Source organism: Pteropus medius, unplaced genomic scaffold (assembly GCF_902729225.1).
Source record: "Pteropus medius unplaced genomic scaffold, Ma_sr-lr_union100, whole genome shotgun sequence".
NCBI lineage: Eukaryota > Metazoa > Chordata > Mammalia > Chiroptera > Pteropodidae > Pteropus > Pteropus medius.
In genome coordinates, this window is record NW_024355990.1 from 1758357 (window position 1) to 1785370 (window position 27014).

A 27014-nucleotide genomic window follows, 5' to 3' on the forward strand; every position below is an offset into this window, starting at 1 on the left:
ATGAAAGGCAGCAAGAGCCACACAAATCATTTTATGAAAACAATCCTGCTTCAATCAGAAAAGGTTTGCTGTCCACGTCGGGGTGACCCCGGCTCCAGGCAGACTCTCCGTTAAGGAAGGGTGGAGGCCCCTGCTCCACTCAGGCCACAGAAGGAGACGCCCGCCTTGAGCCTTGGCCCGTGCCCCGCGTGACAGAACACTCACTCGCTCACTCACTCGCTCACTCACTCTCCCCCTCCCCATTTTGGAGTAACCAGATCCCAGGGCGGGGGAGGTGCCCGTGCTGGCATCGCAGCCCTGTCCTTAATCGTCCCCCTCCCCCTTGTCCTCAAACCTGCCCCTCCCGCCTCTCCATCAGGGTTCTGCGCCGAGCAGCAACTTCCCCCAAGACGCACTGTTGCTGCTTTTTTGTAATTTTCATTTTTCCATTACAGTTGACATTCAGTATCATTCGATATTAGCTTCAGGTGGACAGCACAGCGGTCAGACATTTGCACACTTTAGTGAAGCCAGACCTTGCGGCCGAGCTGCCTGACCAGCATCGGGCAGGGGTGGGTGAGGAGGGGGGACAGAGCACAGTCACAGCGGTGACTGCCCATTAAGCGCCCGCTCCACACCGGGCCTTTACCGGCCTCCTCCCTTCAACCCGTGCCCAGGGTGATGAGGGTCAGGGAGGCGGCCGGCCCAATGTCGCACGCTGAGGAGTTGGAACGGCTGGGCTCAGGTGTCTCTGCACACGGCTCCGAGCTCCTCACGACTCGCTGCAGAGTGCGGGTGGGGACAGACACGCGCCTAGGCTCGGAACAGCGAGTGACTTCTCTACCGTGTTAGGTGTGGACACTCTAGACCTGCATGATCCGAACCACAGCCACACGACACGTGTGGCCTTGAGCTGTGGTCCGAATTGGGATGCGCTGTGAGTTCTGAAGATTTGGTACAAAAAGAAAGTCACGTGGACTATTTCGCTGCTCGGTTCCATGTAGATGACATTTGGGGTTGAAAAGGTGATATTTGGGGTTAATGGGTTGGGTAAAGACGTAAGTTAGTTTCTCAGGGCCCCCTCACTTTTTCAATGCGGTCACCGGAAGCGTTCAAACGACCCCCGGGCTCCCACCTGCAGCCCGCACTGTACAGCTGTGGGGCGGTGCGTCCCCCATCCGGGGCTCGCCGCTGGACAGGTGGGCAGGGTCCCCCTCCACTGCAGCCAACCCACACTGCCATTCTCAGTACGTGGCTTCCAGGGGCAGCAGGAGGTCGTCTGTGTGCCAGGCCAGAAAGCGGGGAGGAGTTTGGGGCAGTGAGCTCGGAAGCTTCTCCTAGAAGGCGGGGCTGAGACGCGGCACAGACGCTCCCCGTGTGTTGTGTGTGTTGTGTGTGTCGGCCACTGAGATGCGCGCAGGGGTCCTCTGAAGATCGAGGTGAAATTTGAAGCATGCACGCACGTGCGGAACGGGCCGCAGTCCACATGTGGAGGCCCACCAAGTAGATTACGACACTCATACAGAACAAAATGCCAGGTAGCCATGAAAACTATCTTCTCGATTTATTATCACCAGAAAAAATTCACAGTAATGACCGCATGGGAATGTGAGTGCCACAGGGGGCACAACCCCACTTACGTAAGGCTGAACGCACACCCACGTGCTGGCGTACAGACACACACGTGGCCTGGGGGGGCGTCTGGGGCCACCACCAATCCCACACGGACGGGAGGTGGTTTTCTGTAGTTCTTACAATAAACACTTATGATTTTTTTCAAAACACCAAAGCTATGACTTTTTAAATTTAAAAAACACAAACAACAAAATTACTTCTAGCAGACACTTTAAGTCGTTTGGCACACCTTGGTTTTCTTCTCAAAACAGCACAGATGCCGCCATTGAGATTGGAGCCCACCTCCGAGATGCGCCCCCGCCTCACAATCCAGGAAGGTGCTGAGGTCCCAGGACGCGCCTCCTAGACCAGGCTGAGGTCCCTGCTCCTCCCTTGCTCCCATGGTCCGTCATTCTAGAAGGCTCTCTCCAAACCACTCTTCAAAAACAAACGGCCTTTGCTGGGGAATACAGGGAGGTGACTTTTCAATCGCCCGAAAGGAAGCCGGCCAGGCCCCGCTGCGGGTCCCGACACCTGGTCCCCGCCTCGCTCCCCGGGGCGTCTGCCTCGGCCTTCTGCCCTCACGATGACGAAACCTTCTGCGTGACTCCCAAACGCCGGACGCCCCGCGGGGGTCCACTCAGACCTTCAACAGGGCGACCTTGTGCTCGGGGACAGAATCGTCACCGACATTGTAAGGCTGGGTTCCCGGTTCTCGATTCAGGTGTTTCTCTGCAGAAAAGACAAGCTTTTCAGGCACTAAGAAGCGGACGTGGGGGAGGGTCTGCTCACGGACGGGGTTCGAGCCGGCATCTCAGAGCCCGGCGCAGAGGGAGCTGGCGGTCCCTGGCTGCATCCCCAGCTCCGGGCCGGGTTTCACCCCATCCCCGTCAGCACCGCACCCCTTTCCGTGCCACGGAGGCCCTGTCTGATTGCTGGCTGGGCCGCAGCTCATCCGGCCTCCACGACCGGAGTCTCAGCTGCTCCAGCAGCAGCAGCGTGCGGCGTCGCCACGTGGGGCTGAGGACGCCAGATGCGAAGACAGGTCTTACGACCCCAGCTACACGCAGCTCTGGAAGAGGCAGAGCTGACTACGGCGGAAGAAACAGAACAGGGGCTCCTTCTCGAGGGTCACTGGGGAAGGGAGGAAGGAACTTTCTGGAAGGATGGAAACGTCCTACATCCCGGCCAGATTCGCCCGTCAGAACCCAAACTGACGTTCAGAGCTACGCAAGTCATCGCGTGAACCGAACCTCACATGAAGACACTCACAGCCCTGAGAAACAAGACCCTGCCACCAACGGCCCGGACAAGGCGCACACGGTCCCCCCATCGTCCCCAAGCTCCCCACTCTCAGACTCGAGCGTCTGACCCTCCCGTCCCCCGGGGTTCTGTCCGGCGGGTCTGAGCCTGCAGAGTGTGGGCACACTGGGCTGTCCCAGCTCGTCCCCGGTGACTCTGCTGCACCCACCTGCTTCTTCCAGGGTGGGGAAGTGCTGGAGGTGGCTCAGGTCGGCGGACAGCAGGACACGCAGCACAGGGACCTGCGGGACAGACGGGTGCTCGTTTTAGGCGGGACACTCCCACTGTGGCGCACGGGGTAGGCAGCCAGGGCCTGCCCCCAGCCCTGCTGCCCGCTGGCCTCGGCACAGCGTCCACGGCCCCTGGGTGGGTGCTCCTCCCGGCTGCACCCCCACTCCACGCGGGGGACAGGAGAGGACCAGGCCTGCGGGGAATGCTCGAAGGGGAACGTTGCTTAAATAAACTCTCCATAGGACGAAGAGGAGGACGAGTGCCCTATAAATGTGACCTGGAGCGTCATGGTCACGAACCCCAGGTCTGGGGCCTGGGCCCCGCCCTTGCTGTGTGACCCTGAGCAGACTACTCGGCTTCTCCGGGCCTCGGTGCCCTCGTCCCGACACGGGGATGATGACAACACCCACCTCACGGGCTGGTTTGAAAGTGACAGGCGCCAGCTGTTATGGGGCACCCACCTGCAGGCCGACGAAGGCGAGGGTGACGCCGTGGCTGCGGAAGTCCTCCAGGAGCCCTGCCAGCCCCAGGACCACGGTGTAGTCGGCGCTGCAGACATGGGTGCAGTCCAGCACGGCGCAGCGCGGGCGGGGTGCTGTGGGCGCAGGCGCGAGCCGGTCACACCGGCTCGGGGCGCGAGCAGAGCGAGGCCATCGAGAGCTCTCTGCTCCAGTGGGAAGGGGTCAGGGGCCCGAGGCGACAGCAGCAGCTGTCTCCTGCAGTGCGAGGGCTGGCCCTTTCCTTCCAGAAGGAGGGAGGGGTCCTCAGTGGTGAGTGTAGGGGAGCAGCCACCCTCACCTCATGAGGACAAGGGGCACTCACCGGAAGGAGGAGGCCAGGGGAGACGCCCCTGAGACACCCGGACCTCTTGGACCCGAGGAGCGAGCTCTGCCCTGACTGTGGAGGGTAGGGCCTTGGGGTGCCTCAGGAGCAGACCGGATGCAGAGGGGGCTGCGGTGACCCCGGCCCTGGCCCACGTACCTTCCAGAGCCCGGCTCACTATCGCCTCCCGGAGGGTCTCAACCGCGGGGAAGTGCAGGCCACTGGCCGGCTGCACGACCAGCACCGGCCCCTCTGACACCTGGGGACAGTGGTGGAGGCAAACTAGTGAGTCCCGGAGGCGAGTCGAATGGGGCGGCTCTGCCAGGCTTGGGGGGAACAGGGTGCAGAGCTGACATGGGCCCTCGCCCTGCCCACGGCCCCCTGTGCAGCAGGAGGACGCTGTGGTTTGAGAGGGTTGTTCCCGCCTGCTAGGTGAACGGTCACTTGGCAGTGCCACAGGCCACAAGCACACCGCGAGCTCGAACTGAGGGCCAAGGGGTCCTGCCTGCCTCAGCCCTCTGGGCCCCTGAGGCCAGCGGACCTCTCGGGGAGCCTGGGGGCTAGTACCTTCATCTGGGGTCTGGCCACGGAGTGCAGAAGGATCAGCCCAGACACCAGGGTCCCGGCCAGGATGCCGTACTGGACCTCCCAGAAGCACAGCAGGGACGTCACGCACAGGGGCAGCAAGTCCAGCCCTGGGAGAGGAGACGGGCTGAGGGCGGCCCCTCCCCGGGGAGCTCCCCGCCCCCACCAACCAGCAAATGACCCGTGGCTTTTCGCGTAATGGGTAAAACTATCGAGGACCCCAAGCAGCCTCCAAGGACCTGTCTGGGGACTCATGATGGCCATGCTGGCTCAGGGAAGTGTCAGAGACAGAAAACCCATGCCCACAACCATACCCTCTGAGAGGAGGCCGACGGGGACCGAGGAGGAAGGGACCTGGGGACAGGGCCAGGCCTGGGAAGTGGGAGGCCAGGAGACCAGGTGACTCCTCCAGCCCAGGCCTGGGACCCCTTGGCTGAAACTCGCGACTCCTCTGAGCTGCAGGAGGGGGTGTCCTGGGGCGAAGTGGGCGGGCTGGGGGTCAGTCTGGGATGTGACTACCCCCACGTCACTTGGGCCCCCTCCCTCCCTGGGCCTCACGTTCTCAGAGGCACAGCAGCAGCACGAGGCTGTTCAAAGACGGGCTGCATGACACAGAAAAAGCCCTGGCACGTAACGGACACGGGATAAAGTCACTGACCCGTCCGCTGGACACTTGCAGGGCGGCCGACCACAAGGACACCAGGGAAGCCGCACGTGCCCCGTAACTGCGTCCACGGAAGGGAACAGAGGCCTGGTGCGCTAGGGGGGCTGCTGGCCCCGGGGACCCTGAGCCACTGTGATGGCCGCTCTGGCCCCTGCTGGTCTCCCTGATGTCCCCCAGCCCCCCGCAGGGACTGCAAGGTGGAGAGGGGTGGAGGTGGGGATGAGCCCCGCACCGCAGACCCGCCCAGCGCCGACGCCAGCTCCGAGCTGCGGGAGGCCCATCCTCATGGCAGCCCTGACCCGGGCCCCCCGGTCACAGCTCCCAGAGCCACTCGGCCCGTCTGCGGCTCGGAGGAGGTGGCGAGGGCAGCCGTGACCTCGTGCTGACGGGTGAGCCGGCACGTACTCTTCACACGCCAGAGCGTCCTGACGATCCTGGGGTCGCACAGGGGGGCCACGGCCATGATGATGACGGCCGCCAGGGCCGCCTTGGGGATGTAGGGGAAGAGCGAGGTCAGGCAGCCCAGCGACAGCAGCACCAGAACTCCTGTGGGGGCGCAGACGCCGGTAACCACAGCGCCCCGAGGCGCTGACCCCCACCCAGGGCCCGGCCCCTGCACGGGGCGACGTGGCACACGGGGGAGCCGTATGTGGGGTGCTCACCCGTCACCAGGCCCCCCGCTGGGGTGCACACCCCCGACTGCGCGTTCACGGCTGTCCTGGAAAGCAACACAGAGACCGGTGAGTGGCGGCCGGAGCAGGGGAGGCCCGAGGACGGGCCCGAGAGGGAACACGGGCCCCGTCAACGTCGGCATGAGGCTCAGGGGCACAACGCAGCTTTGGGGTCCTCTCACCAAAGGGGGACTTCCCGGACCTCCTAAACAAACCCGAAACAACCCCTCGGCACACCCGAGAAGGGCCTGGTCACGAACCCAAATATCCAGCAGGGAGTATTACGTCCACCTCCTTGTCGTGGGCCGAGCCGTGTCCCCCAAACCCTCGTGTTGAAGCCCTAAGCCCCCCCAGCTCCGGAAGATGCGGCTGGGTCTTCGAGGAGGTGACTGAGCTAAGGCAAGGCCTTAGGGTGGCCCCTGTCCGGTCCGACTGGTGTCCTTACGAGCAGCGGAAGTTGGGAGGCAGGGACCCCAGGAGGCGCGGGCAGCGTGAGGCCCCCACGGGGACGCTACGCCCCCAGCGTGGAGCTGCGGCCCCCGCCCCGCCCTCCTTAGGAACTGGCGCCGGCTCTGGGACCCGTGCTCACGGACCTATTCGCATCAACGTGCAGCGGCCGTGTGTGCGTGTGAAGAAAACCGGACGGGATCCTGGAGGAGAGCAGCGAGCCACCCGCGGATGCCGCAGCGGCTGACCAGGGCTGCGGCCACCAGGATGGGCGGACTTGTAACCCCGGCGTCGGGACGCGGGCCAGGGCCTGGCCGGGGAAGGACCCTCTGGCCTGGGCTGAGGGACCCCTCAGAAGCATAGAGAAGGAAGTGGTCACTCACCGTCCAAAGCTGCCCGTGACCGGGTACGAAGAGACGAAGGAGCCGAGCACGTTGGTCAGGCCTGGGGAGGAAACAGAACAGACTGGCTTATGGGGGAGGGGGCGGCAGGGCGAGGGAGATGGAGCCAGGAGACGGGGAGACTGAGATGGGGGAGCCACGGGGGCGGCCCAGACCTGGAGGGTCTCTCAGGGAAGGGCAAAACCAACCAAGGTCTTTGCCGAGTTCGCCGAGGTCGAATCTCGCTCTCAAGTTTAAAAATAACTGCCCGCCCGGTCTGTGTGATGGAACACGACTTCTTCCCACACGCGATGGAGACAGGAACCCCAGCTCCCCAGGAGGGTGTATGGGGATGGCCGAGGATGGCATGGACGGGCCCAAAGTGCCCAGGAGGTCCGTTGCCATCCACGGTGGAGTCGACAGGCAGAGGTCACAGCTAGCAGGCTGTCGTCCCCACGTGACACATGACGCAAATTAACCCACGCTGGATGGAACCCTGCCCGGGCCTGGCTAGGACCTAAGAACCGGGCTAATTAGCTACATCCAGCACAGGTGGCCAGGCAGCATCCATCCCAGCCAGACCTTCGCAAAGACCACGGCCTCCCCGCCCCACGAAACCCACAAGGGGCCCCAGGTGAGACAGCTCAGGGTGGGGTCCACTCATAACCAGGCCCCCCAGGTCCCACAGCCCAGCTCACGCCGAGAGGGGGTATGGGGGGACGCCTCCTAGCACCAGTGATCTGTGGGGGACATGTCAGCCCCCTGCTCTGCGCTTGTGGGAAGCTGCCTGGCCTGACACCACGGGGTCAGCAGCCTGTGAGGTCAACATGTCCACCTCAGAAACCTCAGCTTTGTGACTGTCCTGCTTGTAGCTTCTGCCTGGGTTGTGCCCTAGACTCACCGTGTCATCAGCAGAGGGTCTGTGCCATTTGCAGGTGGACATGACAAGCTCTGAAACTCAAATCTGGGACATTTACTGGCGGGCACGTGGAAAGTCAGAGACTTGCTCTGGGGCGAGCGATTCTGGGGCCACCGACTCCACTGACCATGAGCTCAGAGCAGCACTGGCTACATGCCCGTGACGCACACTGGGGCCCCATGCCCTTCGCTGCCAAGACACCAGCAGCTGGGGTCCCAATGCTCCGGGAAGTCGTCTGAGTGGAAGGGACAAGCAGTGCCACCCGTAGGACCTGTGCCCACCTCACGAGGAGCAGGAAGGCCTGGTATCAACGAAGTTAAAAACAGTGACCACAACCAAATTTAAGATTCACGCCGCGGTCTCACACTGAACCACCAGAGGGGCCAGGTTCATAACGATAAAAGGAAGCTAAGTGTGATACTAGGCACAGGCCCCTTCCACGGTGAGACAGCCTTGCGAATCTGCCCACCCCGCCTGGAGGGAGGCCAGGCGGACAAAGGTGCTCAGGACCCCGCACGACCGCGGGCTCGCCTGAGCCTCTGCCTGGCCACACTCTTCAGCTCTCTGAACCCCAGGAGGCGCGTTCTGGGCACTCCTGGGCTAGAACATGCCGCAGGCCTCAGGATCTGGTATGCGGCAGGCACCCGGTGTCAGTCAGAATGGACACCAGACGTCCAGCCCCTCCTCCCACTCCGAGTCCGTGGTTAACTTGGCCCAACACAGGGCCACCTCTGCCCCTTGCGCCCCACCACAGCAGTCACTGAAATCATCACAACTCAGGCGACAGACACACAGGGAGGCGCCCAGAACTCGTGACAGCGACACCCCAGTCTTACCGATGGCCAGCAGCTCCTGGTTGGCATCGATGCGGTAATTATTTTGGGACGCTAAAGAGAAGAGACAATAAAAACATTGTCACTAGATACCTGACGTCAGTAGGAAAACGCTCACGAAGTGAAAATAGGTTACGAGTTTCTCCCTACGGCATAGTCCAAAGTTTTGTAAATATAAGTGTAGAAACTCACATAGAACATGCACACACAATCAAGTGTATACAGGTACGTGTCTGTGTTTCAGAAAAAAAGCAGAAACAGACAGCAGAATGTCAACAGAGGTCGGGGGTCGAGGACGACGACAGGTGATTTCCTTCTTCTTTATACTTTGCTAAACTTTCGATATTTTCTACAACAAATGTGTGTCACTTTTATAATCACGGAAAAAGTTTCAAACTAAAAACCTCTCTGAGTACAAGTCGAGATGACTAGAAAGCCGCAGACGAGGCCACTGCAGAGAAATGAGCGGGCAGAGATTTGGGGGACAAAATGTAGACCGTGGTGGGCAAAGGTTTTCTGTGAAGCCTCAGGCTCCAGAGGCCACGTTGTGTGCCACGGAGCGTGAAGGGAGCGAACACATGAGCAGTGAGCAAGGCCGGTTCCCACAAACCCTTTTGTGAACAGAAATGCGAATTTCATATACTTTTCGTGTGTCACAAATTACTAATCTCCTTTAGAATTTTTTTTCCAACATTTAAAAACACAAAAGCCATTCCTCGGATGAGGGCAGCAGGCTGTGGTTTACTGAACCCCGAAAATGACGAGCTTCACAAATTAGGGCAGGAGATCGGCAAACGAAGACGCCCAGGTTCCAAGCTGGGCCGTCAAAACAAACAACAAACCGGGAAAACAAAAAAATGGAGAAAGCTGTGAGCCGGTCATTCCAGCAACCGAAATGCCCAGTGTGACCTCGAGCAGCTGTGGGCGTCTGGAAAGGAAAGCCCCGAATGAGGGACATTAGAGGGTCTCCTGGGGACAGTGTGAGCGTCAAGATGCTGGAACCCTGGAGAAGGAAATGTAACGCGGGCGCAACCTGGCCGGTTAACACGGGCTACGAGGTTGTGATGACGTAGGCTGTTTATTAGGTTTTAACCCCTGGAATCAAGCTCTGTCCAAGCACAGGAAGACTTAACCGTGTGACGGCATGAAATGAAGCTGTCACCCACACGGAGGGCGCATCGCTGGACGGCCAGCGGGCCTGAGAGGGAAGGGCAGGGCCACGTGAAGGGCCGAGGGGCCGCCACTCACGCAGAGGGAGCAGAATCCGGGGCCGAGGTGTGGAGGTCCGCTGTTCCATGGATGGCGGGCTGTCAAACACCCCCAGCCGCCCCGGAAAGCGTTTTTTTACTGTAAATTCAATTTTACTATAGATTTCTTTTAAAAATATGAGCACTGTATTACTTGGATCAAAACTCAAATTTTTACAAATCAGAACAGACGAAAGCAAGCAAGAAAGCAGGCAAGCAAGGCAGGTGGCACCCCGGGGTGGGACGGCAGGGTGGGGACAGTGGTGGCACCTTACCAAAGGATTTGGCCACCGCGATGCTCTCCAGCAGACCCATCAGGGGCACCACGGCCAGCCCAGCCCCCATGTCCTGCGAGAGGGGAGACGGACGGTGAGCGGCCCCTGGGGGAGGAGGGTCTGAGCAGGCAGTGACCGGCCAAGGCAGACACCGGCTCGTCCACGTCTGGCAGAGCGCGTGAACGCTGTCTGGCTGCAGGGCCGTGAGCTCCCGCATGCTGACCGGACAAGGGGCAGGCCGGGGGCAGGACAGCAAATTCCTGCCACACCAGCGTCCACAACGGCAGGGACGCCCCTGGGCTTGAGGCAGAGAAATCAATGTGGGGCTCCCTCAGGCTGTGCCCGGTCCGGAACCCTGTCCTGTCTGTCCCTGAGCCCAGACGCCCTGTCCTGAGGACTCGGTGGCCTAGCTGAGCTCAGAGCTCCCTGTCGCCAAGCAGATGCATTAGGGGTACAGAACCAGGCCCAGGGGCCGCTGCGGCCTCGGCTCCCCATTTCGACCCACCTGTGCCATCTCGGCGAAGGAGACTGTCCTGTTGGCAGTGGTCACTGAGAAAGGAGGGACCTGGACTGGCGGGAGCCCCTCGACTATCTTCCCGGTTAGAATGAAAGGCTGGTGTCCGGTCACTTCAAAGGAGTACGCGACCAGGGCAGCAAAGGAGACCACCAGGGCATTGCGAGCTAGGACGGAGGGGGACCCGTCGGTGAGACCCGGCTGCTCCGGGTACAGAAGCAGAAGACCCTTCCCGGCCACGGCCTCTCATACTCCGGCCTCGGACGCAGCTCAGATACAAGCGACCGTGTGGCCGGCGTGAACCCACGACCCCATGCAAAATGCACAAAGGTAGGACAGAGGACGAGCAACACACAGGGCCAGTGTGCGCGTCACCTACTGGTCACCGGTGACCGCACAGCCAAGAGCAGAGCTGGAAACGCTCTTTGGGGTCAGCTGTCCCAGGACGATTCCGCTTTCAAGCGAGATGGAGTGACACAGGCGTCCCCCGCTTCCTGAAACTAAAACCTGGACCAATGGAGTGTGTGCGTATGTGTGCAGCTCCCAGATTAAACTTTTAGGAATAGAAGCCATAATGTTTGCAATGAAAAATACACTGGATGGCATTAAAAACAGATTAGATGTTGCAGGGGAAAAGGCTAGTGAACCTGAAGATGTGGCAAGAGAAGCTATCCAAAATGAGACGTGAAGAAAATAAAGGCAGAAAAATCGTACAGAGAATCGGTAGCCGCGGCACAAGTTCAAGTAGCCTATTCCACGTGCACCAGAGTCCGCAGAGAAAGCCCGCGGAGCGGCGTAGGGGGCGGCACAAGGCTCTGAATTCTGAATTCAGTGAAAAGTGCAAACTCGCGCATCCGAGAAGCTCAGTGAATCCCAAGCTCAAGAAACATGAACAACAAAACCAAACGACCAGGCACATCTTCATCGAGATGCCTAAGACCAGCGGTCAAGACAGCATCTTAAAAGTAGCCAAAGAGCAGGTCATAGACCAAGGAACGAAGATAAGAATGACGGCAGCCGTCGGGTCGTAAGCGAGGGAGGCCGAGGCCAGGACAGCATCTTTAAAGTTTGGAAGCGGGGAAACCTGTGTAGAAGTCTGTATCTAGCAAAGCTACATTCCAAAAACAAAAGCAAAATAAAGACTTTTCCAGACACACAAAAGCTGAGTCATCGCCAGCAGGCCTGCCCTACGAGACGGAGGCAAACTGACGGGCGTGGGGATCCGGGTCTACACGAAGGAACGCAGAGCACCAGGAGTGACCGTGTGACGATGTGGGCAAACGCAAGGCTGTTTTTCTTAAAAGTAAGGGTGCGTTTCAAGGGAGAAGTGAGATTGCTGTGGGCTTTATAATGGATGCTGAAGAACAATCTAGGACAGCGGCCCAGAGGCTAGGAAGGGAGATGTGGAAGTATCCTGTCTTGGTTCTTACGTTGGCATGAAATTGAATGTATACTTCGGTAAGATAAAGAGGTATACCGCAAACCCTGAAGCAATCGCGAATAAACAAACACACGAAAAACCACGCAGGAGTTACTGTCGATAAGCCAGTGAGGAAAATCAGGGGAATCATAAAAAACGCTCCATCCTAAAGACTGTAGAAAAAGAGGAAAAGGAAACGAAGACTACACGAGACAAACAGGAAGCGAATGGCAACACGGAAGAGCTGAAGGTCTGAAACGTACCCATCATCACATTAAACAGAAGCGGCATCGCCCCCAGGTAGAAGGCAGAGATGGTCAGATGGAACTGAAAAACAGAACCCAGCTAGATGCTTCCCACAAAAACATTTTCGACCTAAAGACACAGATTAAGTTAAACAGGTTAAAAGTAAAAGGGTGGGAAAACATGTGCTAATACTGCTCCAAAAAAGCTGGAATGGTAAATCAAAGTAGGTTTGAAGCTAACGCAAAGTAGGTTTATTAATATCGACGTAGATTTCAGAGCGAAGACTATTACCATGGACGAAAAGAGTCATTTCAAGAGAAAATTGTAATGTTACGTGCGTACATCCATGCAAAGAATATTCTCTGACCACAATGGAATTAAATTAGAGATCAATGGCAAAATACTAACTAGAAAATTTCCAAATCTTTGGAACTCAATAACTTCTAAATAGCTCCTGGTTCAAAGGAGAAAATAAATAAACCACTTCTGAATAATCCATGAGTCAAAGAAGTCAAAATCGTGAGATGCAGCCAAAGCAGTGCTGAGAGGGAAATTTATAGTACTAACCATCTCTACTAGAAAAAAAGAAAGGTCTCAGGTCGACGTCCTGGGCTTCCGCCTTCAGACTTTGAAAAAGAAAGGTAAAGTAAGCCCCAAATAAGCAGAAGAGAAGAAATAATAAAGATCAGAACATAAATCAATGAAGTAGAAGACAAAAGCAACAGAGACCAATGAAATAAAAAGTTGGTTTTGTGAGAAGATCAATAAAATCAACACACTTGCACATCTCCTGATCAGAAAACAAGGCAGATGACCTGCGGTAAGTCCTCGCTGTGTGAGTCGAGAGGTCGTGTTTGGTTGGTCTGTTTTACCTTTCGAAGCTCAAATGGGGAAAGCGATGGCCCTTCCCAGAGGCCGTCATGGGAATCAAAAGCGCTGTGTCTGCGAAGTGCGCCATGAGCCGTCAATCACTGCATGTTAGATTACAACCCATTCAGCTTCTGTACCTGCCTTCCCGTCTGGGGTTACGGACGCGGCGCAGCCAGGGGGGCCAGAGGCGGCCACACTGGGACTCTTTCTTTTGCAGCCTTTCTTCAATGAGCCTATTGATTCCACACCGGAAGCAAACTGCGCCTCCAGCAGGTATGCAAGTGAAGCACAGCCTCTGGCTCTCAGCCACACGTCCCCCCTCTGCCCCCCAGGGAGCTGCCTACACATCAGGGCTCCTCGATCCAGCGCTGCCGGCATTTGGGGCCAGCTCATTCTTTGCTGGGGGAGGCTGCCAGTAGTGTCCGGTAGAGTCAACCAGAAATGTCCAGACACTGCCCGATGCCCCCTGGGGGCAAAGTCACCCCTGGTTGGGAACTCCCGCTGCAAAACACTGTTCTCGGCCCCAGGGGCGAATCAGAACCACCCAGCGAGTTTTAAATACCCCAGTTCCCAAGTCGCACCCAGACGGGCGATAAGGGAGTCTCCAGGAATGGGGCTTGGAGCTCCTGGGGTGACCAGGACTTGTGGCCCAGGCTGTGCGGCGCAGCGATGGCAGCCGTCCCTCAGCCGGCAGGCCCCTCACCTGTCGTGGCGGTCCAAACCAGCCCGTGGCTGAGCCGCACGCCAAGGGGCATCTCAGAGTGCATGGGAGCCATGTGGTCTCGCATCAGCTTCAGCAGCAGCAGCAGCAGCATGCAGACCAGCCCCAGCCCAGCGTCACCCACCCTGCAGACAGACGCTGGTCACTGCCCAGCCTGGATGGTGGCCCACGCCCGCTGGCCGGCCAATGCCACGTCTGCTGGAGAGCGTTCTCTCTCATTTGCTTTCTGCTTTTTCCTAAGCAATCTGCATCCCTGTTCTTTTGAAAACTTTTTCAGGACTCAGTAAGGGCACGAGCCCGTGCAGGACTGGGCAATGAGGTCCCTGTCACAGTGGCAGCCTGGCTGCTAGCTCACGTTCTGGGTCACAGAGCTCTCTGGGCTCCTTGTGCCTCATCTGTTCCAGAAGGTTCACTTCTGATGGCCTATGATGTTCTCCATCCGGTGGGTCTCCATTTCCGCTGCCCCCAGGAGGTTGCCCCCCACTTTCTGCAGGACACGGCCAGGAAACCCCCAGCTCCCTGCAGGTTCAGCTCTGGGAAGCCTCAGCAAAAGATCAGAGGGGGAGGAGGGGGCAGTCACTGGGTCTCCCCACCCTCTCCAGGCCTCAGTGCGGCTCCCGCTGGCAGCGCCCACTACGGCCCCCGCCCCAGGTGATTCATTTCTTTCTCCAGCCAGAGAGCTGTCCTGGCTCCCGCTAAACTCATTCCGGAGCATTTCCTGTTTGTCCCTGTAACCTGCCGGCCCGCTGGGAGGGACCCCTCCTCCACGTAGGAACCCCACAACGAGCTCTGATCACCGCCGTCCATCCCTCGGGCACCTGCACAACCTGGTGGCCTCTGCCCTCCCTGCGCCCTGTGTCCCCTCCTCCTTCGGCTACGGGCCTTGGAGAGGACACCGTCTGCGCTTTCTCTGCCACGTGGTCACTTTCCACTGCCGCTACCAGCTGTGCACGGGTCACGTGACGGACTCTCAGATCGCCCAGAGCAGGCTTCTCACCCTTCCACGTGCACAGGGACCCCCAACCGGGTAACCGTGACTCACTCAGCCGGTCTGGGCTGGCCAGAGGGCCTGGGATCCTAACCGGCTCCCCGCGGTGCTGCTCCCAGGGCCCCTGTTTGAGCAGCGAGTCCCCGGAGGATGAAATGAGCGGCCCCTGGGAGCGGAGGAGAAGGGGCGGGGGCGGGGTCTGGAAGGAAGGGCTTGCTCCCAGGGCGGCAGAAACAAAGCCAGCGGGTACCTGGTGTCCCCGACATTGCGGAGGATGTGACACACTTGCAGGAAGAACTGCCTGGGGGCGTCGCGCAGTCCCAGCAGGTTCTGTACAGACAAACTCGGGTTAGACGGCCTTCCCGGACCCGGGCCCGCGGCGCCTCCCTCCCGGCCCTTCCTGCGGGCCCACGTCATGGGATTCCCGGGACCACCAGCTAATTTCCCAAAGACCCAGAGCCCCCGAGCACGGGAGGTCAAAGTTACCGGTGGGGGGAGAAGGGGAGAGACCGGGGGTGGGCGCATTTCTCGTCGTTTGGGGTTCATGGCATGCCCTTGCGAATGATTTTTGTTTCAGCCCCAGCGACCCCAGAGCAGAGAAGCGGGTGGGACCTGGTGCTGGCCAGGGGTCCCCTCGCCGGCCCCGGCCCCGCCCCCGCCACAGGCCCCGTTCCCATTGGCTCAACGCCCCGTTTGCCGCCCGAGGTCCGCCCGCCGGCCCCGCCCCCCGCCGGAAGGAACACCCCAAGCCCGGGCCTCCCGCCCGGATCGCAGCTCTCGGGGGTGCGGCGGAGGAAAAGGGCTTCGCTCTGTACTTTAGTCTTTCCTCCCGCTTGAGACAGGGCGGGAGCGTCTGAGAGAGAAGTCGGGGCCCAGCCTGCAGGGGGTCAGCTCTGAGGACCCCCAAACCGGCAGGGCACAGAGCCCCACACGGGGAAGGGCACTGGGGTGGTGGACACCTACAGGGGGCTTCTATCCTGAACAGGGCAGGGACCCCCACCCGAACCGCAGCCTGGGGCTCTCAGGTGGCTGTCACGACCTCGACTTGGGGGCCGAGGGTCTGTAAGCACGGACGCGGAAAGGGGCTCCCCTACACACGCCCCGTCGTATGAGAGAACATTCTCGACACTAACACGGGCACACAGTTTCCAGAACAAAGAACAGATGTCCCGCCAGGCGGTGGTGGCCCTGACACTTGCACGTTACACGTAAGGGTGCTCGCCCCTCCCTTCAAAGCCGTCTCCTCCTCCCTAAACGGAGGCGATGACCCCATGCAACCCCACCCCGTGTTGTGAGAATTAAACACAGGGCAGGCGTGGGACCCCGCGCCTCGCACGCAGGAAGAGCACGGCTAGATCAGTGCCTTTGCTTCCCACACACGTCGCCATGGGCCGGACGCTCACCAGCCGGGAGCAGAGCTCGGCCCTGGGAGCCACACCCTGGAGAGGCTGGGGCGGTGACACCGGGTCACGAGACAGGGAGATGGCCCTGAGCCTGCCACCAGGGGCCCCTTGGCCTCATGTGCACAGTTCAGCTCAGCTGGTTCTGTACAGGCAGCTGAGCGCTTAGCTACTCAGCACCCAGCACAGCAAAGCGGTCCCATCCTCCAGGAGCTCAAGCCCAGAGCCAGGGGCCTGAATGACAGCCTCGGCTAACCAGTGACTGCCGATCCCAGCGCTTCTTAGCCGTGTTCACGTAGAAACACGAAAAAGCGTGGCATTTGAAAAACATTCCACAGACATTGGCAGAAACGTGAACATGAAATCACCTAGCTAAGTGGGCGTGGAAGAACTGGCCGGAATCCGGCAGTGTGCTGCTGACCTGCCAGGGCCTGCTGGTCGAGGGGGCAGCGAAAGCAGCGGGAGAGATCACTCTGTGAGGGCGGCCAAGCACACCGGCCAGAAAACGACGAGAGCAGGGCAGTCACTACAGGCCCCCTGACTTACCTGCTGGACAATCTGACCATCACACAACATCTTCCCCGAGGGGTCGCTTTATTAACGGAGACCCACGCGAGCACCACGTGCTCTGAGCTCGGGAACAGCAAGGTGTCAACCAGCGCAGACATCTCAGGACAGGCTTTGGTCCTGCTACCTGGCAGATACCCCAGCACCAACCAGCGTGCTCACCTTGACCTGCCCGAAGCCGATGGTGATGGCGGCAGCGGAGGTGAAACCTTTGATGACTGGGCAGGAGATGAAATCCAGCAGGAACCCTGGCCGGCCAACAGGGAGCACACTGAGCTGATCCCAGAAGCCACGGGGGACCGTGGGCTGGGAGAGGTGGCATGCGTGGGGCTGGGGCTAAGGACCGGCGGGCCACACGCCCTGCTTGGGCTGGTTTGGAGAGCAGGAGATGAGGCTAGGGTTCCCCCTTCCCACCTCCGCAGGGACGGCCCTTGGAATGCAGAGGAGGAAATGCTGAGGGCCAGACAACCCAGGACGCAGGTGCCTTGGTTCCCCAGGAAGGGCAGAACCGTAGGCCCCCGCCCCCCGGCTGGAAGGCCCGAGAGTCTCACCCAAGCACAGGAAGCCCATGGCTAACTGGATGCAGCCCGACAGGAAGGCCAGCAGAACAGCATAGGCAGGCTCGTGGAAGGTGTAGGAGGAGACCAGGAGGGACATGATGGCTGTGGGGCCCAGAGTCACATCCCGGGAGGTGCCCAGGATCAAATACACAAAGCACCCCATGAAGGCAGAGTAAAGGCCGTACTGTTGGGGAGAGAGAGGGATGAGCACCCAGGAGGCACACCCACGGGGTCCCTAGTGAAGACATCTGAGCACAGGGAGTGTGTGTCCACTGTGGCCTCAGGGTCCACCAGCGCCCACGGGCAGGGAAACCTTGCTCTCTGATCCACAGCCGTGGGCCTTTCTCCTACCGGCCTGTGAGAGGGAGGAGGAGCCTGTGTGCTTGCGTCTGGGTCTGTGTCTGAGTCTGAGAAAGCTCTTACAGCCATATGAGCCATTCCGCTGGCCCCGTCACCTAATCCAGAACTAGCTCGGTGCCTGTGTGTGGCAGCGTGACAAGTGCAGTGATGAGGCTTTACAAGGCGTGTGTCTGTCCACAGGTAGTCACACGCTCCAGGTCGTAAACCAAGGCTTCTCGGGCCCCACGGGGCTGAGCCCTGGATGCCCCCTTTGTCTGGAGGATTTCTACTCTGCTTCTGGGCCCAGAGTGGGGTCAGGTGGGATGGAGGGGACAGGAGGAGCAGGGGGGCAGACACCTCACCTGGGGTGGGAGCCCAGCCACCTCAGCATAGGCCAGCGCCTGGGGTATGACCGTGAGCCCAACCGAGAGGCCAGCGATGAGGTCCATCTTCAGCCACTTCAGGGAGTATCTGGGCAGCCAGGCCAGGACGGGCAGCCGCCTCCGCACGGCCGCAGGGGAGCAGCAGCAGGACATTGGGGCCATGCCGGCCCCCAAGGGCCTGGCCTGACCCAGCGCCTTCTCAGACGATGACGTGCCTGTGCTGGGCGTAGGGGACAGAGACCAGCAATCAGGGTCTGGGCTTCAAGGGGGAAGGCAGGGACATCAGAAAAGATCCATCTCCTCCCATCCCAGTGGGGTGGCATCTGAGCCAGATGGGTTAAGTCTCCCCACCTTGCTGGTCTGAGAGAGGAAGCCAACAACTTGTGCAGGAGGTGGCGTCCCCTTCCCGTGCCCCTCCGACCCCTGCTCGCTGCTCTCCCAGAATCCCACCTGCCCCAACCCCAGGTGTCTCCTCTCCGGGCTTTCCGACTGTGCACCAGGGTGGGCTCCACCCACTCCGACACTGGTGGTGGTGGTGGGGTGCTTCCCATCCTGAGGCTGTGTCCTACTCCAACCTCCACCTATGGCATTCGCGTCCCTAGAGGGTCCCCACGGGTTCTAGTTGGTTCTGGGAGAACGTCCGAGGCCCCTCCACTAATTCCGAGGGCGCAGCATCCTCCAGTCCCCTGGCGGACCCAGCGCGCAGAGCCGGTCCCGGACCACCCCCACCCCACCCCACCGCCTGGCGGGGCCACTCAGGATCGAACGCGGCCCCCACCCGCGAAGGCCTTGTCCGGGACCGTGGCGTCTAAGGGTGGGGACTCCACACTGGGAGACGGTCCGCGGCCCACCGGCCCCAGCAAGGCCGAGGGCGGCAGGGACCTCGATGGGGACGCGGTGGGTAGGGAGCGGGGGTCCCCGTGGGAGGCGCCTGCATCGTCGGTCCCCGCGCCGCCCCCATGTCGGCTGCCCCCGGCGACTCCGGCCTGTCCACAGCAACTCGCCCGCCCCGCCCGGCCCCGCCGCCCGCCGCAGATTCACCGGGGACCGCGGTCGCCGCAGCGGCGTTCGCAGGAACCGCAGAGGAAGGGGGAGCGAGGGGCCGACAGGAGAGGACGGGGGCGGGGCCCGGCGCGCACGTGACCCGGGGCGGGGCCTGGCGCGCACGTGACGCGGCGGGCGGGGCCCGGAGCCGACGCCATGCTCTGCCCCGGGCTGCTCCGCTGGGCGCTGCTGCTGGCCCTGGGGCTCTGCCGCGCGCACCGGGCGCGCTCCCGAAACGTGCTGCTGATCCTGGGTGAGTGCGCCCCCGCCGACCCGCTGCCGCGCGGGCACTGCCCTTCACGGCCACCTGTTGTCGCCCGCAAAGGCAGCTACTCGCCCCTCCCCAGCACCGGTCAGTGTTGACCCCAGGGTTCCGGGATGCTCCTCTGCTGTTCCCTCCCCGTCTCCCCTCTCTGCTGCCCCTAGAATCCTCGTGGGCGGCCCAGCCATTCAGCACCCCGCCCCTGCCGCCGGCTCTGACCCTGCACCCCATTCCGTGCCCAGAGCCCCAGCTAACTATGTGGGCCCCCAGCTCGGGAGGCTGGGCACTTTGCAGAACTCAGGGGTCCACAGATCCCAGAGAGAATGCCAGAAAAGAGGCAGGCTGGCGCCCAAGTCCCCAGAGGCCAGCCAGAGTGCCCTGAGGCTCTCATCTCCTCCCCAGGGAGTTTTACAGCCTCCCCAGAGCTCTGTGGGTCAGCCCTTCTCCCCACAACCCCATCCTGTCCTAGAAGCCCCAAGTTCCTCTACTACTCTGATGTTCACGAGACTTCTCACTCTGGTGACCAGCCAGGCTGTCACAAGGCAACCTGGTTTTTTCCTGTTTTGAGGTCTGGCCCTCTGCGGGGTCACTCTTTCCAATTAACTCTGTGGTCTCTGGCCACGCCCTTCAGCTAGTTTAACATAAACAGCTCTCCACTGAGCGGCTCCTGTCAACTCCCCCTCTCCCAGGGACACGGGTGGAGAATCTGCACATGGACCCACATCCTTGTGCAGTGTCTGCCCAGTCACACCTGCCCACTAACATGGCCACCCGAGTGTCACGCCTGCCTGCTGAATGCTCACCCGGTTTCACGCCCACCTGGGTGTCGTGCCTTCCCAGGTATGACGCCCCCCAGGTAGCACCCCTGCCCAGCATCACTGGCACAGGCCACTGCAGCAGTACCCTGGTCTCCCTCCCACACGTGGCTCCCCCGAGCCGAGCCCACTATGCCCGCTGTGTCCCCCACCTTCCTCAGCCGATGACGGAGGCTTTGAGAGTGGCGCCTACAACAACAGCGCCATCGCCACCCCCCACCTGGACGCGCTGGCCCGCCGCAGCCTGGTCTTCCGCAATGCCTTCACCTCCGTCAGCAGCTGCTCTCCCAGCCGTGCCAGCCTCCTCACCGGCCTGCCCCAGGTGAGGGCCGCACGGGCAGGTGCAGGGCATGGCAGAGGGGGAACCCCTTCCCTGGTCTCCCCTGGGGTGCACCCATTCTGTCTCCCCCACTCCCAGCCGAGTCCAAGTGCAGGCTGGGGGCTCCGACTTCCCACACGTGAGCCCTGCCACGCTGCTCTGTGCGACCATGCAGATCACTTACCTTCATGCACCTGACTCCTCACCTGTCACACGGGGTCAGAGCAACCCCTCGCTCACGAGCTTATTATGGGATTGGCCAATTCATACGTCACACGTACGGCACATAACAAGGGGTTAACTCCTGTTATGACATTGTCCTGGGAGCTCGCATGACGGTGGAGCCGCCATTTGCTCCGTCTTTATTGTGCTGAGAGGTACACACATAAAAGTTTGTGTCAGTGGCATTAGGCACGTTCACATTGTTGTGCAGCTGTCACCACTGTCCCATCTCCAGGACTCTCATCCTCCCAAACTGACACCCTGTCCCCATTAAACCCTCACTCCCCACCCCCTCCCCGTGCCCCTGGTAACCTCATTCTACTTTCTGTCTCTATGAATTTGGCCCTGCTTGGTACTCACACGAGCAGAAGTGTACGGGATCTGTCCCTTTGTGACTGGCTGATTTCACTTAGCGTGATGTCCCCAAGGTTCGCCCATGCCGCAGCGTGTGTCAGTAGCTCATTCCTTTTCAAGGCTGAGTGATGTTCCATCATCTAGACATGGCACATTTTGTTTACTCATCATCTGTCCGGGGACACTTGGGTGGCTTCCGCCCTTGGCCCTTGGCCGTTGTGCCTGATGTCACTGTGAGCCCGGGTGAGCACGGACACTTACTCTCGATATAGCACAAATAAGCAAAAAGAGGAAAATGGAAGCCACCCTAACGTTGGCGCCCACCCTCCCGGTCAGTCGTATTTCCTGCTCACGTCCTACGGGAGGGACCTTGGGCCTGTCGGGCGAGGACTGAGAAGGGAGAGAATCTCGCTGGGTGCTGGCCACCTGGGGTCCCAGTCGGGCCAGGGAGGGCGGGGAGACGATGGGGGAGCAGGAGCCCCGCCCCGCCTCACCCGTGGCTGCCACAGCACCAGAATGGGATGTACGGCCTGCACCAGGGCGTCCACCACTTCAGCTCGTTCGACCGGGTGCAGAGCTTGCCGCTGCTGCTCCGCCAGGCGGGCGTCCGCACAGGTGAGGGGCTGGGCGCCACGTAGGGACCGGATGGCAGCTTCCTCCCTGCCCCGGGGGGTGGGGCCTCGTCCTGAGCCGCGCTCAGCTGGAGTTGCCTGCTCCGAGCACTGAGAACAGGGGCCCCGGGCTGCCAGTTGCTGGGGTTGGGGGCGTGGGTGGGCAGGCGCAGAGGGGAGCAGAGGGCGTGGGTGACGCCAGGGGCTCTGGGCGGGTCTCTCGCCTCCAGGCATCATTGGGAAGAAGCACGTGGGGCCGGAGGCGGTGTACCCCTTCGACTTCGCGTACACGGAGGAGAATGGCTCCATCCTCCAGGTGGGACGGAACATCACTAGGATGAAGCTGCTGGTCCGGAAATTCCTGCAGACTCAGGACGACAGGTGCGAGAGGCGCCCGCCCCTCCACCTCCCTTCCTCGGCCAAATGTCAGCTACCGTGGGCGCGCATCCCAGGGTCTCCGTTAGGGGTGACCGAGCAGGTGTGGGGAAGAAGCTTCCCGAGACTCAAGTTACTCTGGCCGCAGGAAGAGGGGACATGGGGAAACTGAGGCACCGAGGACCACAGGAGACTTCGAGGGTAGGGGAGGAGGCAGAGCCACGAGGGGTGTCTCCTCCTGAAGAATGGGGCTTCCCAGGGGAAGGCCGGGTGGGGCGTCACCCCGGCAACTTCAGCATTCCCCCCCTCCCCCACAGGCCCTTCTTCCTCTACGTTGCTTTCCACGACCCCCACCGCTGCGGGCACTCGCAGCCGCAGTACGGGACCTTCTGCGAGAAGTTCGGCAATGGCGAGAGTGGCATGGGGCGGATCCCAGACTGGACGCCCCAGGCCTATGGCCCGCAGGATGTGCTGGTAGGGGGCCCGCCCACCCTTCTTCCTCTGCCTTGTAAACGTGCAGACCTGTGCCCCTCCCGCGGGCTCGAAGCCCTGGTCACAGGTGTGTGACTTAGAACAGACCCGCTGACTCATTGCATCCAGGTCTTCGTCTGTGGGGCCTGCAGAGAGAGGCACGAAGATGTGGCATGACATATCCAGAATTGTGGATTTCGAGGCTAACCCCTTCATGAAGGAAGATGGCTTCAGGCCCTGGGAGGGAGGCCAGCACCCCATCCTCTATCCCAGTTTAAGGGGTGGCCACCCGTTTCCCCAGCCTACCTGTTCTGACTTTGACTCCTACCCACCTGTCCCCCAGGTGCCTTACTTCATCCCTGACACTCCAGCAGCCCGAGCTGACCTGGCTGCTCAGTACACCACCATAGGCCGGATGGACCAAGGTGGGTTCAGGGAGCCTGGGCCATGGGGTGTGCCACAGCTGGGCCCCCACCCTGGGCCGGAAGTCTGAATCACAGTGTTGGCAGGGCTGTGTTCCGGGGGGCCTTCAGGGCAGAGTCCTTCCTCGCCTCATCCAGCCTCGGGTGGCCCCGTGTCATGCCCACGGCTGCGTCGTGCATCTCTGCCTCTCTAGACACGTGGCCTTCTCCATGTGTCACCTTTCGTCTCTCTTACGAGGACACTCGTTGGCTGTAGGGTCCTCCTGGGTGGTTCAGAGTGATCTCATGTAGGGATCAGCAGTAATCATCACATCTGCAGAGACCCTCTTTCCCAAAAGGCCACGTCCACTGGTTCTGGGTGGACGTGTCTTTTGGGGGAACCGCCGCTCTTACCACTGCAGGGGGCTGGTGCCTCTGTCATTTCCCAGCTAGTCCTGCTGGTTGGCAGTGACCTGGGCAGGTGTGGAGGGAACCCTGTCTCTGGCCCCTGTCGAGACTGTCCCTGTTAGTTTCGTGGGCAGACGTGAGGTTTTGGAAAACAAAAGCCAGTGTGTGACAGCCAGCAGCTGCGTGGGGTGACAAGGCAGTGACAAGGCAGTGCCGAGAGGTGGCCGGTGCTCCTGGAGGGGAGGGCTCAGGCGGAGGGCATGCTAGGCCAGCTCCAGGACAGGGTGCTGGGTGAGGGGCTGGGCGAGAGGCCTGGGCTGGTGGGAAGGACGGGCAGGGCGATTTAAGGAGAGGAGGGTGNGCGGGGTCCACAGCTGGGTGAGGGGGCCGCGTGCACGCCTCTGCGGGGTCCACGGCTGAGCCCCCTCCCCCTGCCCACCCGCAGGCATCGGACTCGTGCTCCAGGAGCTGCAGGCGGCAGGTGTCCTGAACGACACGCTCGTGATCTTCACGTCTGACAACGGGGTTCCCTTCCCCAGCGGCAGGACCAACCTGTACTGGCCGGGCACTGCTGAGCCCTTGCTGGTGTCGTCCCCAGAGCACCCAGGACGCTGGGGCCAGGTCAGCGAGGCCTACGTGAGCCTCCTAGGTATGGCCCTGCAGCCCACGGGGAAGGGTCGTGGAGGCGGCAAGTTAGGGGGACCACCGCTCACACCGCCTGGGTGGGGAAGGGGCGCCACCCCTTCTACAAACGCAAGCGTGAGGCTCAGAGAGGTGAAGTGTGTTGCCATGGCCACAGGGCCTGTGCAGGGAGCCATGAGCCCAGCATGGGGCGTGGGGGCGCCCTCGCAGGCCCGAAGGGTCTTAGAGGGACCCTGAATGTCACCAGGCTAGGGCCTCTGGTCACACCGTTGGAGGGATGGTGGTCCGGAGCGGTGAGGAATCGGGGACGGCGCGCCACCCCGTTGGTGACCCGACGTGCGAGGTGGCCCCCCGGCCTTCCAGGGGGCGCCCGCGCTGAGCCCGCCTCCCCCGCAGATCTCACGCCCACCGTCTTGGACTGGTTCTCCATCCCCTACCCCCACTACGCCATCTTCAGCTCGAAGCCCGTCCGGCTCACTGGCCGGTCCCTCCTGCCGGCCCTGGAGGCGGAGCCACCGTGGGCCACCGTCTTCGGCAGCCAGAGCCTCCACGAGGTCACCATGTCCTACCCCATGCGCTCGGTGCAGCACCAGAACTTCCATCTCGTGCACAACCTCCACTTCAAGATGCCCTTCCCCGTCGACCAGGACTTCTATGTGTCGCCCACCTTCCAGGACCTGCTGGACCGCTCTGCGGCCGGCCGGCCCACGCACTGGTACAAGGACCTGCATCGCTACTACTACCGGGAGCGCTGGGAGCTGTACGACCGGAGCCGGGACCCCCACGAGACGCAGAACCTGGCCGCCGACCCACGCTACGCCCCGGTCCTGGAGCTGCTGCGGGCCCAGCTGGTCAAGTGGCAGTGGGACACGCACGACCCCTGGGTGTGCGCCCCCGATGGAGTCCTGGAGGAGAAGCTATCCCCCCAGTGCCGGCCACTGCACAACGAGCTGTGACAGCCCGTGGGGCCAGCTTTTGGGGCACTGACCACGGCCCTTCCTCTGAGTCCCCTCCGAGGAGGGCTGCCCCCCCCATGCTGGTGTCCTTCCTGCCTCTACCTGGAGCGGGGTACAGGGTGTGTGCCCCAGCTGCTCCCCCCGTGGTAAGGGACACTGCTGTCCCCAGGCCGTGACAGCTGAGGGTGGTCTGGGCAAGGGGGTCTTATTCTCTGGTGTTGAGTTGGTGGCCTCCAGGAAAAGGGGCTGGGACCTGGGCCTCGAGACCTGCTTCGTTCTTCGGAACCCACAAAGGTCCCCGTGCCCTTCCCGAGAGGAGACGGGCCTCCAGGTGCCACGTGAGCCCAAACCGCATTGCACGTGGCACACAGTACTGGCCTTGATCAGTCTGGTCCCAAGGAGCTTTGGGAATGGCCCACGGTCAAGTTCCAGACCCGCGAGCTGGGTCCCCACCAGGCCACCAATTGGCAGCTGGCCCCCAGCTAATGAGTTGGATCCTGTGGTCTGTGGGCAAAGCTGGTCTTTCTCTTTGAACGCCCGAGGGTGCAGACCCCCCATCCTCAGTGGGGTTCACTCTGTTGGAGGAACACCAGGATCCATGGCACAGATGTTCCTGGAATGATCCAGACCCACCTCCGCCCGCACGAGAGCAGAAGCTCCTCCTGGGAAAACCCAGAAAAGGGGGCTTTCTCCCTGAGTGGGTGGCTCCTGTCACCCCTCCTTCCCCACCCACTCCATTCTGGGGTTGCAGGGAGAGAGCCACAGGCCAGAGCACTGCAAAAGCTTTTTATTTTAGCAAAATACACCAGAGTCCGTTTCTGAACTTGCTTACGGCAATGCCACCCGCGTCCTGGGGCGGCTTCCTGGAGCGCCCTCATCGGGCACTGCTGCCAGGATGCAGTTCAGTCTGGCAGTGGGGGGCAGAGCCGGTGGTGGGGGCCTGGGGGAGGTAGAGATGGCCGGGCAGGGGGGCCCGTTCTTGGGAGCCCAGCCGGCACCATGCAGAGGTGTTTGTGTGAGGCCTCTCCAGGACGCCCCCACGGGTCCGGGGCCAGGCATGGCGGCCACCAGGTGCAGACCCACTGGAAATAACTGCTGCCATCGCTCGGAGATATTTACTGGTACACGTGGTCTGTGGACGAGTTACTGAGGCTTCTCAGCATCAGAAGCCGGGAAAAGCGAGCCAGGGTTCTGGCGTAGGTGGCTCCGTGCCTGTGCTCTGCAGGGCCAGCCCTGCCACTCAGTGGGTTTGTGACGAGCCCTTTGACATGGTGGAATGAAGAAGGAACGTGCGGCGTCTGGGTCAGCGGGTGGCTGTGTGGGTGCATCTGGGCGACCGGCCTGGGGAGAGGGCAGAAGACACCCTCACCGCGGAAATGTCTCGGGACGTCCAGTTCAGACACGGCAAGCCCTGCCGAGGTGAGGCAGTTTGCACAGAACAGCGAGCAGGTGGTTTGAATGCCCGTGTGTGGCCTGCACGCGGCGCGGGTTCAAGGTCAGACCCCAGAGAGAGGGGAGCCCACGCCCTGAGGACTGGCTTGCTGGTGAGCGCTGTGCCTGCAAGGCCCTGAGCTCCAAGCACCGGGCTGCAGCAAATGGGGATGCAGAGGTCCCCACAGCCCGGGAGAGGACTCGGGCATCAGCGGGGGCTCTGCTCCGTCCACACGACCTTCTTCTGCTCGTCTGCGATGGCGAAGCGGACACAGCTGAGCAGGGTGTCCAGGTCGCTCCAGCCGTCAGGGGCCAGGCTGCTGTACAGACAGGGCGCTTTGTCCAGCTCACCCTCCTCCTGCCTGCTGGCGTCCAGGAGCTGCTCCTCCGAGGTGCCGAGCCGCTGCAGGGGCTTCCTGTGGGGCGGACATGGGGCAGGGCGGGCTGAGGGGGTCAGGGTGCCTGCTACACTGTGCAGAGCCCCAGGGAGGTGGCCAAACACCCCTGGATGCAGGTGACTGGTTTCGAGGGGTCCTTGTGAAGAAGACATAACTCGGGGCCCCAGATGACTATGGTGATGGGGGACAGGTCTGTCTGGTTCATGACTTCAACTGTCAAATGATAAAGAGGGCCACAGGGCATCTGGGCCTGTCCCTGGCCATCTGCCTGGTGTGGCTTTCAGCGTCGGTCCTCGCCTGCCACAGACAGCTGTTCCCTGTGTGCCCC

At 61.3% G+C, this 27014-nt stretch overlaps 3 protein-coding genes across 25 annotated transcripts in view; 1 reads left to right on the forward strand and 2 right to left on the reverse strand.

The window, feature by feature from the left end:
* Positions 1-1518: 1518 nt before the first annotated feature.
* Positions 1519-19125, reverse strand: SLC26A11 (solute carrier family 26 member 11). 5 transcript variants are annotated; one of them, XM_039859337.1, is made up of 17 exons: positions 17957-18946; positions 17247-17439; positions 16858-16943; positions 14979-15058; positions 13723-13865; positions 10475-10650; positions 9970-10042; positions 8451-8501; positions 6699-6759; positions 5860-5915; positions 5603-5743; positions 4516-4643; positions 4108-4207; positions 3588-3721; positions 3065-3137; positions 2190-2325; positions 1519-2053 (listed from the first exon to the last, which is right to left on the reverse strand). In XM_039859337.1, the coding sequence occupies exons 1-16, from the start codon at positions 18137-18139 to the stop codon at positions 2234-2236; spliced, it is 1770 nt and encodes a 589-aa protein (XP_039715271.1). In that variant the 5' UTR covers positions 18140-18946; the 3' UTR covers positions 1519-2053; positions 2190-2233. The 5 variants fall into 5 exon arrangements, with proteins under 5 accessions (XP_039715271.1, XP_039715272.1, XP_039715273.1 ...); XM_039859338.1 differs by lacking the exon at positions 5603-5743 and having other exon boundaries at positions 1519-2325; positions 17957-18947; XM_039859334.1 differs by lacking the exons at positions 1519-2053; positions 2190-2325; positions 13723-13865 and adding an exon at positions 19019-19125 and having other exon boundaries at positions 2339-3137; positions 16858-17125; positions 17957-18197.
* A 19-nt stretch (positions 19126-19144) lies between these two features.
* SGSH (N-sulfoglucosamine sulfohydrolase) lies at positions 19145-25680 on the forward strand. 3 transcript variants are annotated; one of them, XM_039859365.1, is made up of 9 exons: positions 19145-19274; positions 19973-20123; positions 20260-20420; positions 21503-21608; positions 21835-21985; positions 22297-22453; positions 22794-22875; positions 23705-23908; positions 24298-24995. In XM_039859365.1, the coding sequence occupies exons 4-9, from the start codon at positions 21515-21517 to the stop codon at positions 24855-24857; spliced, it is 1248 nt and encodes a 415-aa protein (XP_039715299.1). In that variant the 5' UTR covers positions 19145-19274; positions 19973-20123; positions 20260-20420; positions 21503-21514; the 3' UTR covers positions 24858-24995. The 3 variants fall into 3 exon arrangements, with proteins under 3 accessions (XP_039715299.1, XP_039715298.1, XP_039715297.1); XM_039859364.1 differs by lacking the exon at positions 19973-20123 and having other exon boundaries at positions 19157-19373; positions 24576-25680; XM_039859363.1 differs by lacking the exon at positions 19973-20123 and having other exon boundaries at positions 19157-19274.
* CARD14 (caspase recruitment domain family member 14) overlaps positions 25630-27014 on the reverse strand; it is a 29088-nt gene continuing 27703 nt past the window's right edge. For all 17 annotated transcript variants that reach the window (XM_039859355.1, XM_039859342.1, XM_039859353.1 and 14 more), the window contains one exon: positions 25630-26704. In XM_039859355.1, the coding sequence (XP_039715289.1) occupies positions 26497-26704 (208 nt within the window). In that variant the 3' untranslated portion in view covers positions 25630-26496. The remainder of the gene's footprint in view (positions 26705-27014) is intronic.